The sequence below is a fragment of the Oncorhynchus keta genome, unplaced genomic scaffold, assembly GCF_023373465.1.
Source record: "Oncorhynchus keta strain PuntledgeMale-10-30-2019 unplaced genomic scaffold, Oket_V2 Un_contig_5459_pilon_pilon, whole genome shotgun sequence".
Classification (NCBI taxonomy): domain Eukaryota; kingdom Metazoa; phylum Chordata; class Actinopteri; order Salmoniformes; family Salmonidae; genus Oncorhynchus; species Oncorhynchus keta.
In genome coordinates, this window is record NW_026288300.1 from 188,751 (window position 1) to 209,162 (window position 20,412).

Consider the following 20,412-nt stretch of genomic DNA (forward strand, 5'->3'; position numbering starts at 1 on the left):
GAACAAGTGGTAATTGTCTATGATCAGAACTCTTCCAAAATCCACCCTTAGTTTCAGAAAGCCCCTATCGGATTCAGGAACACCTAATGGGGTATTTAATGGCTTTTCGGACGCCAGCACCAAGCATACCATCTCTGGATGGTGTGAAGCCATATCTCTGTAGTGTCACCGCAGACTGTTTTGTTGTTTCAAGATACATGGCGTAGACACGGCAACCTTCAGGGGTGACTTTACTCTTAACATGATTGTTTTTAGATCAGTAAAACAGACAGTATTTGCTGAAATGAGATATTGCATGTGTAGGTATGTTACATTATTTCATATTGTAGGCAAATTATTTTGTTGTTTGACTGAGGAAGGGGGAGTAAAATATTTTGTAGAATTCATCACCAAATGGATTCACTGCTCTACTGTGAAGTTGTCACGTACCACCCCATACCATTGCAGGTAATGACAAGAAAAATGGTTTGCAATGTATTTCAACAGTCTTTCATACTTACAAGTTCTTTCCAGTTACCTCCATGACCTTTCACTATCTTTGGGTCGTAGACACAGTCCTCCTCTTCCATGCCAACCTCAGGTGATACCAAGCCAGTGTCATAGCCATGCACAGTGTGCCAGGTCTTCTGCTTGGGGTGGTTCTTCTTCTCTATGATAATAACCTTCCCCACATCCACTCTGACTTGAAGTACTCCTTTCTCCCAGTAGGGGGCACCAGGGGGGTTTTCAATGGCTTTTTAGAATGTCCCAACTAACATAGGCACCAGTTCCAAGAACACTTTAGTCTACACTTGGTGTGAAGCCATTGTTCTTAATCAACTCTGTTGTGGTGCCGTGGAACATCACATATTCTGTCTGGTCTTCAGGAAGTGTGTTGCTGTCTGGAAAGTTGATGTAGTATGGAGAGTTAGCCTTAAACTAGAAACCAAACTGCAACTGAATAAACCTCTGCTGAGATGAACTGTATTATAAGCCAATACAATGCACAATTACACTTTGTAATATTAAATAGTCCTTTAACTGAAACTGTGACAACCAAATAGTGAAGTTTACAAAATTACAATCTGCTGAATCACTATTGTTACAGTAATATTGTTTGATATATATCAGTGAAATGGTCAATAACAAGACTGTTCATTTGTCTAGAATTACAGGAGATTGTTCTTACCTGCTTTTGCTTGACAAATGCAGGATTATTATACTGTATTCTTAGGAAACCTACAGTAGTGCTTCATACAGAGTGCTTTACTGATTTCATTTCCTGGTTACAACTCTTGTCTCTATAGAGATGGATAAGGCACACAGAGCAGGGATCTCCAACTGGTGGCCCAGTTAAATGGTTGGACATAAAAGACTGTAAAAACACCAGCAAATCAGCTCCAAGTGATTTTCATTTGGGAATCTGTTCTAAGGTATTTCCATGTATAATAGAGGTTTGTAATTATGTTTTAGTCTCACATTATTTGTTTGTGCTTCTTGCGGTCAATTTGCAGTCTACAAATGATTTGTAATTATGTTCCGGCCCCCTGACCATCCGTTCAAGAAAGAAATGGGACCTGCGGCTGAATCTAGTTGATGATCGCTGACCTGGAGCATAGTAGTCCCTCGGAATGTAGAACCATGACACCTCTATGTAAGGGGAAAGCAACAACACCCACTCAGATAGTACAGGTAGTCTAATGAATACCGAACTATAAACATATATGGAATCCCAATCTGAGCATTTCAAAATGGCTGACACCTTCCGCAAACAGTGAGAACTCAGCTGCTACCTGTCTATGGAAGTTTATGGAAGACAAGCAACATTGACTAAATTAGTTCATATATTTCTGCAACACAGATACTTCAATAGATTAACTGATTGGAATTAGGAGGAGGGAAAACACAACAAACAATGTGAAACTTGTTTATTTGAGATTTATTTTAGGAACAAGGATCATTGTTACACATGCATTATTTACATCACGTAAATATGAATATTTGATATGATGAGGTTAAATGATTGATTGCATATAGATTGACATGTGAAATCATCTTGTGGGCCTGCAAAATATAGCTTCTTCTTCCTATGAACTGCATCATGTGGGTCTGTCTGATTCTAACCATCCTCTTCTGATGACCATGAGGTTATGCTGGATGCTCCCACTGAATGCAGAACGCCATCAGTTCTACAGTGACGGGTTTAACCTGCAGGAAACAGAATAGAATACAAACTGTCTCAATTAAAACCTGCATGTGTGTATAATGGAACTCACATTAAGTGCCCTTCAAGCCTTCTACTGTAGGGGTACTTCCATTGTGATAAGGTACTGACTGTGGCTCAATATCACTCACATTTTCATGGTGGACACTTTCAGCATTGTCAGCACTGTGATTCTCTTCGGGTCGAAAACACAGTCCTCCTCTTGGTCGCTATTCACCATGCCAACACCAGGTGGAACCCAGGCAGTGTCATACCCATGCTTAGTGTGCCAGTTGTATTGCATGTCGTGACCCTGTTTGTTAATGATCTTAACCTTGCCAACATCCACCTTCACTTTCAGAACCATCTTGTCTGAGTCATCGGCTCCAATGGGGTATCTAATGACTTTTCGGATGTCTCGACTGAGGTAAACACCGGCACCAAGCATGCCAACTCTAGATGGTGTGAAGCCATTTCTCTGTATTTTCACAGCAATCTGTTTTGATGTTCCATGATACATCACATAGACATGGCTGTCCTCAGGGGTGACTCCACTCTGTAGATGACGGTATCTAGATCTGTAAGACAAGCAGACAGTTTTTGCTTCAATATAATATTATATTAGCTTCCATTCTTCACATAGTTTATTTAAAATAATGATTTGATAAAGGAGACTTGATTTTTAGGTCATTGGGGAAATGTAGTTTTTTTAATTCCTGGTCATCTGACCTCCCAAACTAGGCTCTAAAAACAAATCCGTTAGAAAGATCTAGAATGTATCTATTGCATCATTACAGGTAAAACCAATCAGAGGGTTTGTACTACAACAGTCTCTTCCATACTTACATGGTCTTTTTGTTTACTTTCATGACCTCCATGACTTTGATTCTCTTTGGGTCGTAGACACAGTTCTCCTGTCGGTTGCTTTCTACCATATCGACACCTGGTGGAACCCAGGCCGTGTCATATCCATGCTCGGTATGCCAGGTCTTCTGCATGGGGTGATCCTGCTGGTCTATGATCTTAACCTTCCCTACATCCACTCTGACTTTTAGTACTCTTCTCTTAGAGTTGGAAACACCAAGAGGGTATTTACAGGCTTTTTGAATGTCCCGTGTAACATAAACACCAGCACCAAGCATGCTGATATCTGCTCTTGATAGTATGAAGCCATTCTTCTTAATCAGCTCTGCAGCCTCTACTGAGGTGCCATGGAACATCACATATGTTATTTGATCCTCAGGATGTTCACCAGTGTTGAGAAAGTTGTCTAAGTATGGAGAGTTTGGTTTCATTTTCCTCAGGCAAGCCCTAGTCAACATGATGATTCTATCTGTGAGAACCTGTGGCAAAATATGCTTTTATGAATATACAAACTTCTGCAATCCTGTAGTAACGATTTAGATTTCCTACAGGGCCTCCAGAAAGTAGTCATACCTCTTGACTTATTCCACATGTTGTTGTTACAGCCTGAATTCAAAATTGATTCAATGTTTTTTTCTCTCACCCATCTACACACACAATACGCCATAATGACAAAGTGAAAACATGTTTTTAGACATTTTAACAAACTTATTGAAAATATTGAAAATATCTCATTTACACAAGTATTCGCACTCCTTTGCCTTGACATTCCAAATGGATTTTTTATTTACTTAATTGATTTTGAATTCAGTCCGTAACACAACTAAATGTGGAATAAATCAAGAGGTATGACTACATTCTGAAGGCCCTGTGGAAGTAACCTGAAGTGTAATAAAAGGAGACTCCGCCTGCACATTGTGATACTTGCCAATTAAATATGAATTAAAAAGGGCAACATGTCGACCACAAATAGACTTTATCCAGGCTACTAATTCAGAAATGTCACATGCTTTTGCCAACTACTGTGTTGCCTTAGTATATTTCTTTGGCTCACATGAATAATACATCAATAGTACACAATGTACTTGGTATGTTACTAGCACTGAAACTTGTTTGTAATTTTATAAATACATTATAATTCAGATAATCTCTATTGTATCATTCACTTTTATAGAAAATACTATATATTGGATTATATCCTCTGGCTTGTGATTTACATTTTTCAATGCGATGTTAACATTTGTGAAGTAGCTAATAAACAACTTTCTAAAAAGTCAAATTATAATTTGGTCATCCTTACCTGCTACTGTGGAATCAGATTCAACCAACCAGTCAGACTAATTCAGGATTATATGACAGAGTTTAGTTCTCGTTTCCCCTCGGTTTCCTCTCCCTCGCTCTATCCCCCCTCTCTCTTAAATTCTAATTCGAGAGAGAGAGCAAAGTCCATCCATATTTATGACCAGGATATCTCTTTGCTAGTGAAAAGCAACCACGCCAACTCAGATGACAAAGAAGCCTAATCTAATGGGTACATAAACATGTCTGATACATGTTATTATTGCAAGACATCTGGAGCATTTTGAATTTGCAATGCTGACACCTTTGACCAGTAAATGGATGTCTGTAGTGTTTATACATCAGACTAAGATCAGTTGTTGAGTCAATCTGAACAGTGAGTACACAGCTGTCATTTGCGACTAAATTGAAGATACTATTAGTCTATAGAAGACACCTATTGACTAATATTATACATTTTGTCCAGTAGGTACATTATTATAAGGTGCATTATATATTTAAGTGCAGTATTGTACAGGTAAGTGCCATAATAAAGGAAACACCAACATAAAGTGTCTAAATAGGGTGTTGGGCACCACGATCCAGAACAGTTTCAATGCACCCTGGCATAGATTCTACAAGTGTCTGGAACTCTACTGGAGGGATGTGACACCATTCTTCCATGACAAATTCCATCATTTGGTGTTTTGTTGACGGTGGTGGAAAACGCTGTCTCAGCCGTTGCTCCAGAATCTCCCATAAGTGTTCGATTGGGTTGAACATTGGGTTGACGGCCAGGGCATATGGTTTACATCGTTTTCATACTCATCAAACCATTACGTCACCACTAGTGCCCTGTGGATGGGGGCATCGCCATGGTAGTCAAAATAATGGCCTGCCCAGAATTTTTATACTATACATGACCCTAAGCATGAAGGAATGTTAAGTGATTCATTAACTCAGGGACCACACCTGTGTGGAAGCACCTGGTTTCAATATACTTTGTACCCCTCATTTACTCAACTGTTTCAATATTTTGGCAGTTTCCTGTATTTTGCACTTCAACAGGATTATTCAGAGTGACAAGTTCTCTACAGTTCCCTTCTTGATTCATTTTGGGTCGTAAACACAGTCTTCCTCTTGGTTGCTCGGCACCATGCCAACACCAGGTGAAACCCAGGCAGTGTCATACACAATGTGCCAGGTCTTCCCCTTGGGATGGTACTGCATCCACTCTGACTCTAATGGGCGACGTCAAAATGCTTCAACTTCATTATCTCCAGCACTGCCCCAACATCAACAACATATGAGAAAATTACGTGTTTCTATGTTTTGTGGTAAAAAAGATGACGTCATCGGTGTGCGTTTGTGTGATTTTAACAAATTATGAGTAGACGTTGCCTAATAATTCTCTACTAATTGGTTGATGATGTCATTGGAAACATTTTTTTTTAACTACAAAACATAGAAATGTGCAATTTTCACACACTGTATGTTGATGTTGGGGTGGTGCTGGAGATGATGAAAATGAAGTTGAAAACACTTTGAAATGTCCCTTCAGCTACTCTTGTCTTAGTGTCTGGAACACCAAGAGGGTTTTCTTCTGGATTTTCGGTGTCAGAAGTAGATGGTTCAACAGTCCAGCATGATGCAGCAACAGTCCACAGTAAGAAGGAGCAAAATAGGCTCACAAAAGGCTGAGGATTTGATATGGGAATTGATGTGCAATCAATCATATAACCTTATCATATATTTTAGAAATATAATCAATCATATTTACTTGATAATGAACGTGTATCAATGATCATACGTTGTTTAAAGAATGGTTTTCTTCCTATAATACATCTCAAATAAACTGTAGAAGTTCCCTATACTGTTTACCTCCACAAAATCCAATCAGGTTTTATTAAGGTACAGCGTCTGTGGTGTAGAAATATATTGATAATATTGGTCAATGTTGTGCCTTCCATAGACGTATCAACGGTGTCTTCCTGTTAGTCGCAGACAGCAGTTGTGTGATCACTGTTTAGATCGACAACACATTACTGATTCTGATCGTAGTCTGATATACAAGGCAAAGGGTGGCTACTTTGAAGAATCTCAAATATAACATATATTTGGATTTGTTTAACACTTCTTTGGTTACTACATGATTCCATGTGTTATTTAATAGTTTTGATGTCTTCGCTACTTTTTTACCATGTAGAAAATAGTAAACTAAAGAAAAACCCTTGAATGAGTAGGCGTGCCAAACTTTGGACTGGTACTGTATAAAGACAAAAAACGTCAATGGATTTGTCAAAGGTGTCCGCATTGCAATTTTAAAACGCTCCAGAGGTCTTCTTAATACGGCATGACGTTTCACATATGTTTATGATCATGTACCCATTAGACTAGATTCTAACGTGAGTGGGTGTGGTTTTTACTTACAAAGAAACAGAAAACCTAACGTTTTTCTCAAGAACCAGGAAATGAAACTTGAGTGGGAGGAAACCCTCACATACGGTATAGTCCTGCATTCGTCTGTTACTATAGCGGGTGAGAATAATGTTATTTGAAACATTAGAAGTTAGCTGTCTTATTATTGAACACTTGATATAAGTCAAATACTGTTTTGTTTACCAGTATTTACTTTCGAATGTTATAATGCTATTCTAATATTATTGTAACATTGATTCTGGATACGTTGAATAGTTATTTAAACTTTACAATTTGCTTTATCGGTTCCAGCCTAAATCATTTGCAAAATGGCTAGGCCTTAAAAATAGTTTTGGGGATTACAGCTCATTTGTCAGAGGTGTATTCAGCAGCAGTTTGATTACTATGGCTTTGAAGGGGTACACCAAGCAGAAAAACAAAACGAATTCACCATACTACTTAGAAAACATTCTTGAGACCAATGAGCATCCAGAGGATCACAAAGAATATGTGATGTTCCACGGCACCACAAAAGAGGCTACAGAGTTGATCAAGAAGAATGGTTTCACACCATCAAGAGAAGAACTTGGGCCTGGTGTGTATGTCAGTCGAGACATCGGAAAAGCAATTAAATACCCCCTTGGTGTTTCCAACAATAAGAGAAGAGTACTAAAAGTCAAAGTGGATGTAGGGAAGGTTAAAATCATAGATCAACAGAACCACCCCATGCAGGAGACCTGGCATACCGAGCATGGATATGACACGGCCTGGGTTCCCCCAGGGGTCAGTATGGTGCTGAGCAACCAACAGGGGAACTGTGTCTACGACCCAAAGAGAATCAAAGTCATGCAGGTCATGAAAGTAAAAGAAAACAACATGTAAGTATAAGATAAACTGTTGTAAAGCACTGCTAACATTCTCTTGGTTTTACCTGTCATGAACAATTGAACCTCACAGCAGTCAATTGTGTTTTGAGCTTTCCAATGGCATTGTGTTATAGTATATCTGTGGATGGCTTACAAATTCATTTGAGATATTTTGCCTCAAATTTAAAATACTGCAACTGTAGAAGGTTGTACTTTTATCACATTTCTGCAAAAACTGTCTCTCTATCTTACAGATCTCGACACCGTCATCTTCAGAGTGGAGTCACCCCTGAGGACAGCCACGTCTACGTGATGTATCATGGAACATCAAAACAGATTGCTGTGAAAATACAGAGAAGTGGATTCGAACCTTCCGAAGATGGGATGCTTGGTGCCGGTGTTTACCTCAGTCGAGACATCCGAAAAGCCATTAAATACCCCATTGGGGCTGATGACTCAGACAGGATGGTTCTGAAAGTGAAGGTGGATGTTGGCAAGGTTAAGATCATTGATGTGCAGGGTCACGACAGGCAATACGACTGGCACACATATGGGTATGACACTGCCTGGGTTCCACCTGGTGTTGGCATGGTGCCGAGCAACCAACAGGAGAACTGTGTCTACGACCCAAAGAGAATCAAAGTCATGGCATTGCTGAAAGTGGCCATCTTGAAAAAGTATGTAATATTGAACTTCTCTCACAAATCACTAGATGGAAGTTTTCATTTTCCTAGAAGGCTTGCACTTGAAATATGTCCTCCACTACTCGCAGGTTCTAACATATTGTATGTGTTTCTCTATCCTCAGGTTAAACCCGTCACTGGAGGTTGAGTCTTGAAGGTGTATTCAAGGAGCATTACACTTCATGTTCATCAGGATAAGAGGATGTAACATGCTGCTATAGCTACACATTCAATACTGCATAGGAATAAGCTATATTTTGCCAAAGGCTTGCTGATTATTGGCCATACACCTACTGTATATGCAATTAATATAACCTTATCACATTTTTAAAAACGATTCAATGATATTCACTTGACATAAACAAGGCGTGCATCATTGATCATAATTGTTCCGAATAATTGTCTTCCTATAATACATCTGAAATAAACCTCTAAAAGTCACCCACTGTTTGAGTGTGTTGATTTAATCTGAAGCATCTTTACTGCGGAAACATTGGCAATATTTAGTCAATGTTGTGTGTCTGCCATAGGTTTATAAGGTGTCTGCCATAGGTTTATAAGGTGTCTGCCATAGGTTTATAAGGTGTCTGCCATAGGTTTATAAGGTGTCTGCCATAGGTTTATAAGGTGTCTGCCATAGGTTTATAAGGTGTCTGCCATTGGTTTATAAGGTGTCTTCCAGTTTGACGCTGGTGGCAGCTGAATGCTCACTACTGTTTGCAAAAGATGTCAGCAGCTTTCAATGTCAGGTTGGTGACATACCACTTAAACATTTTAATACAGCAGGTTTATGGTTATGTATTTATTAGACCACCTCTATCTGTGTGGGATGGTTGCTTTTCACTGACATAGAGGTATCATGGTTCTACATTCTGATGGACTGCTATGCTCTCTAGAGACATAGTGAGATAGTTATTTGTGGCAAGTGTGCCCTCTATTCATCTCTATGTCTAGTGACGAGTGGAAACCTGGAAATGAAACCTAAGCACGGTAGTGAGTCGTCACTAGTTACCTCAGCCGCAAAGTCTTCAACCTCGCCTATTTCTTATTAAAGTGTGGTTTTAAACCTAACCCTAACTTTAACCCTAGCTGTAACCTCACTGTTAACCCTGATGACTAACCCTAACCTTAAATGGAGAACAAAAAGCTATTTTTTCTTTTCATGCATTTGTGGCTGTGGTAACTAGTGGAAAGCACAGTAGCGAGATCAGTTAGAAGCACTGTTTCCTAAGCATACACAGTATAATAAACAACAGTCTTTATTAAACAGTCTTGTTATTGGACACTTATCTTAGATATATTAAACAATCCCTGTTTACAAGGTACATTTATATGTAAGCATGATAATGTTACAACACTTGTAATATTACTGTAACAATAGTGATTCAGCATATTGTTATTGTATAAATATCACTATTTGGTGTAACAGTTTTAGCCAAAGGACTATTTAATATTACAAAGTGTAATTGTGCATTGTATTGGCTTATAATACAGTTCATCTCAGCAGAGGTTTATTCAGTTGCAGTTTGGTTTCTAGCTTATGGCTAACTCTCCATACTACATCAACTTTCCAGACAGCAACACACTTCCTGAAGACCAGACAGAATATGTGATGTTCCACGGCACCACAACAGAGTTGATTAAGAACAATGGCTTCACACCAAGTGTAGACTAAAGTGTTCTTGGAACTGGTGCCTATGTTAGTTGGGACATTCTAAAAGCCATTGAAAACCCCCCTGGTGCCCCCTACTGGGAGAAAAGAGTACTTCAAGTCAGAGTGGATGTGGGGAAGGTTATCATAGAGAAGAAGAACCACCCCAAGCAGAAGACCTGGCACACTGTGCATGGCTATGACACTGGCTTGGTATCACCTGAGGTTGGCATGGAAGAGGAGGACTGTGTCTACGACCCAAAGATAGTGAAAGGTCATGGAGATAACTGGAAATAACATGTAAGTATGAAAGACTGTTGAAATACATTGCAAACCATTTTTCTTGTCATTACCTGCAATGGTATGGGGTGGTACGTGACAACTTCACAGTAGAGCAGAGAATCCATTTGGAGATTAATTCTACAAAATCAGACAAACACACTCTTAGCCATCTTAAGAGTAAAGTCGCCCCAGAGTATAGACACATCTATGCCATGTACCATGGAACAGTAAAACAACACGCCCAGGTGTCAAGCCTCAGTCGTGGTCCTAGAGCCTCAGGCCCTCAGGAAGAGGAGACAGAGAAACGATGAGGGCTTTCATTTGACTTGAGGGGGAGAAAGAACCAGTGGAGGCAGCAACAAGCAGGTAGAAGGGGGCCAGGTGGGATTGGCCCAGGCACATCTAGGAATCAGGACACCAACAGGCAGATAGAAGGAGGCCAGGTGGGATTGGCCCAGGCACATCTAGGAATCAGGACACCAACAGGCAGGTAGAAGGAGGCCAGGTGAGATTGGCCCAGGCACATCTAGGAATCAGGCCACCAACAGGCAGGTAGAAGGAGGCCAGGTGAAATTGGCCCAGGCACGTCTAGGAATCAGGCCACCAACAGGCAGGTAGAAGGGGGCCAGGTGAGATTGGCCCAGGCACGTCTAGGAATCAGGACACCAACAGGCAGGTAGAAGGAGGCCAGGTGAGATTGGCCCAGGCACGTCTAGGAATCAGGCCACCAACAGGCAGGTAGAAGGAGGCCAGGTGAGATTGGGCCAGGCACGTCTAGAAATCAGGCCAGGGTGTCCTCAGTTGCGGTCCAAGAGTCTCCGTAAGGGGAGAAAGAGAAAAGATGAGTGTTAGTGAGAGCATGGCTTAAACCATAGTACACATCAAAGTAGAGAATAATCAATGATGTTGCTGTGGACACTGGATAATCTGACACAAACACACTTGTTTGACCTCGCTGTGATACTATTGGCCTACTTATGTTACCTTTCTGAGTCAATTCAGGTAGCATTCAATGTTCTGTGTTTTTGTTAACCATGACAGCCAGCATTGTAAATAAGATAGCCAGCCTCTGTGTCTGTTGATCCTTTCCCCTCATCTATTTTTCATGTCAGCCAGGCCCATCTTTTCAAAGAAATACAATTTAATTAAATTTAAAGTTGAGTAAAATAAGCAGTTTTGTTCTGGTCACAAAATAATCCAGAAAATAGCGGCCCTCAGGCAGAAAACCGACTTTGTCTTGAATCCATCAATAGCCTCGGCCTCGGTGTTTGGAGACACACATTGTACAGTATATTATAATTTAAAAAATATACAAAAATTCAGGATGAAAAAAAAAATCATTTTAAAATTAAAAAATAAAATATTTTACAAAGTAAGCTCAAAAGTTAAGTCGCTTTGGATAAAAGCGTCTGCTAAATGGCATATATTATTATTATATATTTTAAAATAAGATAATTGAGAACAACACCAAAATAAAAGCTAAACAGTAAGGGAGAATCTAATATTCCTAAAATGATGCATTCAGAATAATACTTTTTATGGCATGGGGCCCATTGATTTTTAGATAATGTTTGAGTCACTCAGATAGCATAAACCATGGCAAATTGTGTAGAATAGCAGGAAATTATCTTCACAACAGCTACATTTTGTCACTGTGACCAACAAGACATTTTATGTTGGAGACTGCACCATTGGCCACGTTCATGACCACGCCCCGTCAACCCACCACCTAAATTATGATCCAAAAAAACACTGGGCAGAAGAACAATATTCTCTCACACTCTCTGCAAGCAAGCGCGATGCCACATCCTTAGTCCGCATGGTCCTAAAGCCCCCTTGCAGGAATAATTTTCGCCCAATTATTGGTTCGGGGCTGCACCCCGGGAAGCCTACCCCGAACAACGCAGATGGCTTGGTTAAACTTCACTTGTTCAAGAAGTGTCTATTGATCCACATGGGAATGCAACCTCCTAGTCTCCACTGTCTGCTTGGGCGGAAAGAGGACAAAACACGATTAAAGGTACAATTCAATCGCCATTACCCAGTGCTTAATTTGGACCGGATCCTGGCACCTCTCCGTTTTGGACGGTGTTGTCCCGGAACCTAATTGGCCAGCCCCGGTACCTCTAGTGGCATGAACACTTATTTGAACTTTTCTCGGAATTGATCAAAGTTCATTCGAGTTGCCTCTTCATGGTTTGCCACATCCTTAGTCCATTGTAACCTGTTTGAGACCAACGCATGGCGGTGGCTGTGTGAGAAGCGCGCCAGTATCTCTCACATAGCTAGGATATTCGCTTTCTATGAGCCCTCTCTGCTCTGATAGACATGAGCCTGCAACTCTCCAGTGTTGCAATTCATAATTTATTTCCTTATATCATTTTTTATTTATCCTTGATTTAACTAGGCAAGTCAGCTGAGAACAAATTCTTATTTACAATGACAGCCTGCCGGTGAAGAGTGGGTTAACTGCCTTGTTCAGGGGCAGAATGACAGATTTTTACCATGTAAGTTTAGGGATTCGATCCACCTTTCGGTTACTGGCTCAACGCTCTCACCACTAGGCTACCTGCTGCCCCGAAACATAGCCCCGCGAAGGGTTTTGAATGAACTGCAGCACTCCTGATACATTTAAATACATTTGCCAAAGTTATAGAATTACTGTTGTCTCTTCAGAAATAAGTTAAATAATTCAGAATACCCATGATAAGGCCTATAATTTAGCAACAGAGGATCAATAGCGTTTTTTATAGCCTAGCTGTGGATTGTAGCCCAATAACAAGGAATAAGGAACAAGGAATATAACAAGGAATAGCCTACATTTGGGAACAAGCAGCAAATATGCATGGAAAAAAGCAGCATGCAGACAAAACAGGCCGTTCACAATATTTCAAATACAATCGAGGAAAAACACAGGTTGGCTCCTGCTGAAAAGAGACGACTATGCTGTAGGCTACCAAAATATTAAATCGACTTCCAAATATTGTTTTACAAGAGAGAGAGCGAGAGAGGTAGACTTTTGGTATGAGCGCGTCCGCCATCACATCAAGTGAGCTGCGCATCATTGGGCGAGTCAGTGTACTGGAAAGCATTTTTAGGACTAATTTCCTCTTCATATTGTAGCCTACAATATGTCTCCACACACACAGGCCTGGGCTATTAATGGATTCAACACAAAGTTGTTTTTATTGATCTCATATTCTCAGTTTGTCAGTGTTAAAGTAACCTGCCATTTCGATCATGTGTGTGGTATTAAAAAATATTCTGCCAAAGTCTCTAGTCATGTAAAATGAAGGAGAAATTGATTTATAAAAGGCCAACATTTTCCCGGACATTATGCTACTAAAAATGTTCTCCGTGTTTGCAACTTGTGTAAGTGCCTCTACTCTACTGCCACTAGCAAATGCGATGATATGCATGCAATGCTTTATTATAAAATACTTTTTTGTATGTGTTCCGGTACTTCAGAACCTCCCAGGTCTCCCCACTCCAGTGCTCACTTTATGTTCCGGCACCTCCCGATTTACACATCAAGCACCCGTATTACCATAAACGGTCATAGTTTAAAGCCCATGTTGTACTGCAAATACCGTATAGTGATTCAAGGGAATATTTATTTATTTAACTAGGCAAGTCAGTTAAGAACAAATTCTTATTAACAATGACGGCCTACCACGTCCAAACCCTAACGACGCTGGGCCAATTGTGCATCGCCCTATAGGACTCCCAATCACGACCAGTTGAGATACAGCCTGCATTTCAAACCAGGGTTTGTAGTGACACCTCTAGCACTGAGATGCAATGCCTTAGACCGCTGCACCACTCGGGTGCCCTGGATTGGTATATCCACAATTGTTTTAAAGTAGGCCTAATGATATACACTGAGTGTACAAAACATTAAGGACACCTTCCTAATATTGAGTTTCAACTCTCCAGTATTGCAGTGCATCATGTATTTCTTTGTATGTGTGTTTTGTGAGTCCACCAGATCAGAGGCTGTAGGGATGACCAGGGAAGTTCTCTAAGTGCTTGAATTTGAAAATGTTCCTCTCCTGCTAAGCATTCAAAATATAACAACTACTTTTGGGTGTCAGAGAAAATATATGGAGAAGTACATTATTTCCTTTAGGAATGTAGTGAAGTAAAAATTGAAATAAAGTAAAGCACAGATACTCCAAAATACTTAAGTAAAAATACTTTAAAGTACTAATTAAGAACTTTACACCACTGATTCTTGCATTCTAAATAACAGGCTCTCTCACTATCTGACCAGCTTTCTGATGAACAGAATGGCTTTAGGAAAGCCAGAGCATGTAGAGAACACATCTAAACCATAGGAGGTTGGTGGCCCGATTAATTTGGGAGGACTGGCTCATAATGGTTAGAGCGGAATAAGTGGAATGGTATGAAATGCATCAAACACATGGTTTCCACTGATCTATACTGTCTAGAATTCAAGAGAGAGAACCAACTTCTGAACAAAAACTTCCTGTTTTATTGATTTTCAGAAGGCTTTTTATTGGGTGAGTAGAGACGACCTTGCTTTTAGACAAATTAAAATGGGAATTGATGGATTATTCTTTGATGCTATCAAAGCTCTTTATCTGACTCCAGTTGCTTGTATTTAGGTCAGTAACCTCAGGACTGGCTTGTTTCCAACCCCTTTACGGTGTAAAGCAGGGAGACACACTCTCGCCCACTTTATTTGCACTATATGCTAATGATTTAGCCCTACAAATCAAAAATGCTAAACTTGGTGTTGAAATTGCGGATATATTCCTGGGCATCTTGTTGTATGCTGATGTCATAGTTCTCCTTGCTTCCAGAATATGTAGAATATTGTTAATTGACGGTGTACTAAATCGACACTAGTGATGAATCAAGAGAAGACCCAGAAGGGTGTGCAGAGAAGTGGACACGACCCCATTATTCTACACTGGGCTCTATAATGACCTTGGTTTCACACTGGATGAACACATGGCTGTTGAAGACGGCCTTAGATCACTGGCAGAATCTGCAGCTAGAGCCTTGGGGTCAGTGTTGAAACCAAATGAAAATATATAAGGATCTGGTTTACTTTCAGCTGTATACATGTTGTGGGTGTCCAGTGATGGACTATGCTGCTGGGGTGTGGGATCCCACGTCCTTACTAATTGTAACAATGTTCAAAACAGAGCCTTCTGTTTCTTGGAAGGTACAAACTGACTGGGGTTGGGAACCATGTGTGCCATGGATCATCTATGGAAAAGACTGATAAATGTGCCAGAACACAGAATCACATATAAAGTGTTAGACTGGGATCTTACTCATAACAATTCTCTAGCCCATGGAAAGTTGTCTATTTTTGTTGTGATATATTCTGGAACAAATTACTATGTGATTCACAAGGAACAATGGCCAGTTAATGTTTGGTGCAAACCTAAACTTAGAACGTACACTTTCACCAAAGAGAACTACACCCCTGAACCATTATGTCTGCCTGAGCCTAACGAAAATCCGACACCCTCCCTCTGGCTATATAGACGGGTAGATTTAACAGAGTGCCTGAAGAGGAGACAATGTGTCTACTGTGGGATCTTGGTGAAAACTAAATGTATTTAGTGTTTTATTGTCCTCTGTAAGTGGATCTAAGACATGTTGTGTCTTGTTAAAATGGTGATGATAACCCTGAAGTATTCTGGTTAAGGGACAAGCAGAGGCTTGAACTGTGTTTCAGACAGGACGTATTTTAGATGGCTCGGTTTGTCCACAATGCCTGAAGGAGAAATGTACTGTTTGTGTAGTGTGGCTAGATGGTAGCTGTACTGGGCATTGTTATTGTATGAGTATCATTTGTAAAATGTTATTTAGTTAGGTCTTATTTTTGGACATAGGCGGCCCGAAAAAAAACTCAGGCGGCCCACCCAAGACTTTTCTATGCAGGAAAAACCCTGCTGCTGTTAGTTTTCACGACAGCGGTGCGTGTAGTAGCTTGTTTTTATCAAACTGGTGTGGTGAGATCTCTTGATCCATTGGAAAATGGTGACGGATGCTTATTTCAACGAGTGCTCCATAAGCCATGTCCCAGTGGGCAGAGCTAGGCATGTTTTAACACAGACACATCATCTCATTCTATTTCGAAGTAACAGCCATATCAATCAGAGAAACTATTTGTTCTCACTTTATAATAGAATAGTCCGATTCTTCTGCCTGGCTGTGGCACTCTTTTCCTGAATTGTTAGGATTTTCTTGTGATCACAAATAAAACGACCCATTTTGTTCAAATAGATATAATTTGTTTTCTTTGAAAAGGTGGGCCTTGCTGAGGATAGAACATTCAGTTTTCTGCCTGAGTCTGGAGCTACCGCTATTCTCTGGATTATTTTATGACGAGAACAAAACAATTTATTTTACTCAACTAGAGATGGAAATAAAAGGTGTTTCTTTAAAAAGATGGCCCTAGCTGACATGGACTGTTCCCTCGCCTTTCCCCCCCTTGTGGTTAACCAGGGCTGTTGGTTATTTACCAGGTAACAAGAAGTCAAAACGAAACAACTGAAGCAATATCTGTCTGTCATGGTTAACACAACCGCATGACATTGAATGTTACCTGAATTAACTCAGAAAAGTAACATAAATAGGCCTACAATATCACAGCGAGGTCAAACAGGTGTGTGTGTCAGATTATCCAGTGTCCACGGCAACATCATAGATTATTCTCTACTGTGATGTGTACTGTGGTTTTAGCCACGCTCTCACTAACACTCGTCTTTTCAAGGTCTCCCCTCCCCTTGGACCGCGACTAAGAACACCCTGGCCTGACACCTGGACATACTGTACCTGGCCCAATCTCACCTGGCCCCCTTCTTACCTGCTTGTTGATGCCTCCACAGGTTCTTGCTCCCCCTCAAGTCACTGATCCTTCTCCGAAACACACACAGAAACCTGGATTCCATTACTTACCATGACGTCTTTATGAAAAGCCATTTGACCATCTGACCAAGGCTCTCAGGAACTCAAAAGTAGAGCATTATACATGGAAAAAGTTAGAGAAAATGGTGCCCTTTGGGATGCCTTCCGCCTGTTGAGCCCCACCCTGCTTCTTGTAAACTGTTTATTCAGCCCATCCCCCCAGTTAAGCAAATGAAGGAAAGAGGCTGTGACTATAATTGATGTAGTAAATGACTTGCATTGCAGTTGTGTGTGGTGATACTGCCATTCAGCCTAATTTAGCCTTGGTATGGAATAACTGATAACTGACAGGCTCAGACCATATCCATAATGACTATAGGGAAATTACTAACTCTTCAAGACCCTATGGTCTGATGACTTTTGATAAAGACGTGATGGTAAGTAATGGAATCCAGGGTTCTGGGTGTGTGCAGAGTGGGATCAGTTACTTGATGGGGGAGAAAGAACCAGTGGAGGCAGCAACAAGCAGGTAGAAGGGGGCCAGGTGAAATTGGCCCAGGCACGTCTAGGAATCAGGACACCAACACGCAGGTAGAAGGAGGCCAGGTGAGATTGGCCCAGGCACATCTAGGAATCAAGACACCAACAGGCAGGTATTGGCCCAGGCACATCTAGGAATCAGGACCGGCAGGTAGGGAGGGGCCAGGTGAAATTGGCCCAGGCACGTCTAGGAATCAGGACACCAACAGGCAGGAGGGGGCCATTGGCCCAGGCACATCTAGGAATCAGGACACCAACAGGCAGGTAGAAGGAGGCCAGGTGAAATTGGCCCAGGCATCTAGGAATCAGGACACCCAGGCAGGTAGAAGGAGGCCAGGTGAGATTGGCCCAGGCACGTCTAGGAATCAGGACACCAACAGGCAGGTAGAAGGAGGCCAGGTGAAATTGGCCCAGGCACATCTAGGAATCAGGACACCAACAGGCAGGTAGGAGGCCAGGTGAAATTGGCCCAGGCACGTCTAGGAATCAGGACACCAACAGGCAGGTAGAAGGAGGCCAGGTGAAATTGGCCCAGGCACGTCTAGGAATCAGGACACCAACAGGCAGGTAGAAGGAGGCCAGGTGAAATTGGCCCAGGCACGTCTAGGAATCAGGACACCAACAGGCAGGTAGAAGGAGGCCAGGTGAGATTGGCCCAGGCACGTCTAGGAATCAGGACACCAACAGGCAGGTAGAAGGAGGCCAGGTGAAATTGGCCCAGGCACGTCTAGGAATCAGGACACCAACAGGCAGGTAGAAGGAGGCCAGGTTTGGCCCAGGTTGTCTAGGAATCAGGACACCAACAGGCAGGTAGAAGGAGGCCATCTTTTCTAGGAAAGGAGGCCAGGTGGATTGGCCCAGGCACGTCTAGGAATCAAGGACACCAACCAGGTAGAAGGAGGCCAGGTGGGATTGGCCCAGGCACGTCTAGGAATCAGGACACCAACAGGCAGGTAGAAGGAGGCCAGGTGAGATTGGGCCAGGTCTAGGAATCGTCTGGGCCAGGAGTCAGGAACACCAACAGGCAGGTAGAAGGAGGCCAGGTGGGATTGGGCCAGGACGTCTAGGAATCAGGCCCAACAGGCAGGTAGAAGGAGGCCAGGTGGGATTGGCCCAGGTACGTCTAGGAATCAGGACACCAACAGGCAGGTAGAAGGAGGCCAGGTGAGATTGGCCCAGGTACGTCTAGGAATCAGGACACCAACAGGCAGGTAGAAGGAGGCCAGGTGAGATTGGCCCAGGCACGTCTAGGAATCAGGACACCAACAGGCAGGTAGAAGGAGGCCAGGTGAGATTGGGCCAGGCACGTCTAGGAATCAGGCCACCAACAGGCAGGTAGAAGGAGGCCAGGTGGGATTGGCCCAGGCACGTCTAGGAATCAGGACACCAACAGGCAGGTAGAAGGAGGCCAGGTGAGATTGGCCCAGGTACGTCTAGGAATCAGGACACCAACAGGCAGGTAGAAGGAGGCCAGGTGAGATTGGCCCAGGTACGTCTAGGAATCAGGACACCAACAGGCAGGTAGAAAATGAGATTGGCCCAGGTACGTCTAGGAATCAGGACACCAACAGGCAGGTAGAAGGAGGCCAGGTGAGATTGGCCCAGGCACGTCTAGGAATCAGGACACCAACAGGCAGGTAGAAGGAGGCCAGGTGGGATTGGGCCAGGCACGTCTAGGAATCAGGCCACCAACAGGCAGGTAGAAGGAGGCCAGGTGAGATTGGCCCAGGCACGTCTAGGAATCAGGGACACCAACAGGCAGGTAGAAGGAGGCCAGGTGGATTGGGCCAGGCACGTCTAGGAATCAGGACACCAACAGGCAGGTAAAAGGAGGCCAGGTGAGATTGGCCCAGGCACGTCTAGGAATCAGGGACACCAACAGGCAGGTAGGAGGCCATGTGGGATTGGGCCAGGCACGTCTAGGAATCAGGACACCAACAGGCAGGTAGGAGGCCAGGTGGGATTGGGCCAGGCACGTCTAGGAATCAGGCCAGGGTGTTCTCAGTTGCGGTCCAAGAGTCTCCGTAAGGGGAGAAAGAGAAAAGATGAGTGTTAGTGAGAGCATGGCTTAAACCTAGTACACATGGCAGTCAATGATGTTGCTGGACATAAGCGTAAGGGGAGAAAGAGAAAAGATGAGTGTTAGTGAGAGCATGGCTTAAACCATAGTACACATCACAGTAGAGAATAATCAATGATGTTGCTGTGGACACTGGATAATCTGACACAAACACACACACTTGTTTGACCTCGCTGTGATACTACTGGCCTACTTATGTTACCTTTCTGAGTCAATTCAGGTATCATTCAATGTCCTGCGTTTTTGTTAACCATGACAGCCAGTATTGTAAATAAAGAGATGTGCAGAAAGATAAGCGGCCTCTGTATAATATATAATAATAATAATATATGCCATTTAGCAGACGCTTTTATCCAAAGCGACTTACAGTTAAACTTATGTAGACTCAATTAGCCTAGTTATCGTTACCTAGCTGAGCTTAACTAGCTTCTCTCGGTTTAATGCAATCAAGACAGGTACTATGTAATCAGATGAGATGATAAATAACTAGCAATAAGTTAGTTTACCAACATGAGTCGATTTGGTTGCTATCTCACTCCCCCTCCGTTCTCCCTTCTTCACTCAGACGCACACCTTCACGTCTCAGGTATAAAAAAATGACAAACTCTGCAAAAAAAGAAACGTCCTCTCACTGTCAACTGCATTTTCAGCAAACTTAACGTGTAAATATTTGTATG

The 20,412-nt window shown here is 42.1% G+C and overlaps 2 protein-coding genes and 1 long non-coding RNA gene across 4 annotated transcripts; 2 read left to right on the forward strand and 1 right to left on the reverse strand.

Annotated features, from left to right (window-relative positions):
- Window positions 1-1,902: 1,902 nt before the first annotated feature.
- On the reverse strand, window positions 1,903-17,583 carry LOC127925348 (uncharacterized). 2 transcript variants are annotated; one of them, XM_052510242.1, is made up of 5 exons: window positions 17,167-17,583; window positions 10,296-10,362; window positions 3,029-3,525; window positions 2,335-2,760; window positions 1,903-2,187 (listed from the first exon to the last, which is right to left on the reverse strand). In XM_052510242.1, the coding sequence occupies exons 2-5, from the start codon at window positions 10,347-10,349 to the stop codon at window positions 2,169-2,171; spliced, it is 996 nt and encodes a 331-aa protein (XP_052366202.1). In that variant the 5' UTR covers window positions 10,350-10,362; window positions 17,167-17,583; the 3' UTR covers window positions 1,903-2,168. The 2 variants fall into 2 exon arrangements, with proteins under 2 accessions (XP_052366202.1, XP_052366203.1); XM_052510243.1 differs by lacking the exons at window positions 10,296-10,362; window positions 17,167-17,583 and adding an exon at window positions 4,347-4,895.
- On the forward strand, window positions 6,662-8,732 carry LOC118370525 (uncharacterized). Its single transcript, XM_052510244.1, has 4 exons — window positions 6,662-6,862; window positions 7,055-7,620; window positions 7,863-8,285; window positions 8,416-8,732. The coding sequence occupies exons 2-4, from the start codon at window positions 7,148-7,150 to the stop codon at window positions 8,444-8,446; spliced, it is 927 nt and encodes a 308-aa protein (XP_052366204.1). The 5' UTR covers window positions 6,662-6,862; window positions 7,055-7,147; the 3' UTR covers window positions 8,447-8,732.
- On the forward strand, window positions 10,465-19,700 carry LOC127925349 (uncharacterized). Its single transcript, XR_008120592.1, has 6 exons — window positions 10,465-10,605; window positions 10,668-10,962; window positions 17,978-18,101; window positions 18,285-18,408; window positions 18,867-19,144; window positions 19,199-19,700. It is a non-coding gene; the product is annotated as an uncharacterized LOC127925349 (long non-coding RNA).
- The last annotated feature ends 712 nt before the right edge of the window (window positions 19,701-20,412 follow it).

Excerpts from the sequence above, each read along its gene's own strand:
- LOC127925348 (XM_052510242.1), bottom strand. The coding sequence starts at position 10,349 with ATGGATTCTCTGCTCTACTGTGAAGTTGTCACGTACCACCCCATACCA. Across the intron at positions 3,526-10,295 it reads ACCACCCCATACCATTGCAG|GTTCTCACAGATAGAATCAT; the intron begins GTAATGACAAGA and ends ATTTTGCCACAG. Across the intron at positions 2,761-3,028 it reads AAAGTAAACAAAAAGACCAT|ATCTAGATACCGTCATCTAC; the intron begins GTAAGTATGGAA and ends CTTGTCTTACAG.
- LOC118370525 (XM_052510244.1), top strand. The coding sequence starts at position 7,148 with ATGGCTTTGAAGGGGTACACCAAGCAGAAAAACAAAACGAATTCACCA. Across the intron at positions 7,621-7,862 it reads AAAGTAAAAGAAAACAACAT|ATCTCGACACCGTCATCTTC; the intron begins GTAAGTATAAGA and ends TCTATCTTACAG. Across the intron at positions 8,286-8,415 it reads AAAGTGGCCATCTTGAAAAA|GTTAAACCCGTCACTGGAGG; the intron begins GTATGTAATATT and ends CTCTATCCTCAG.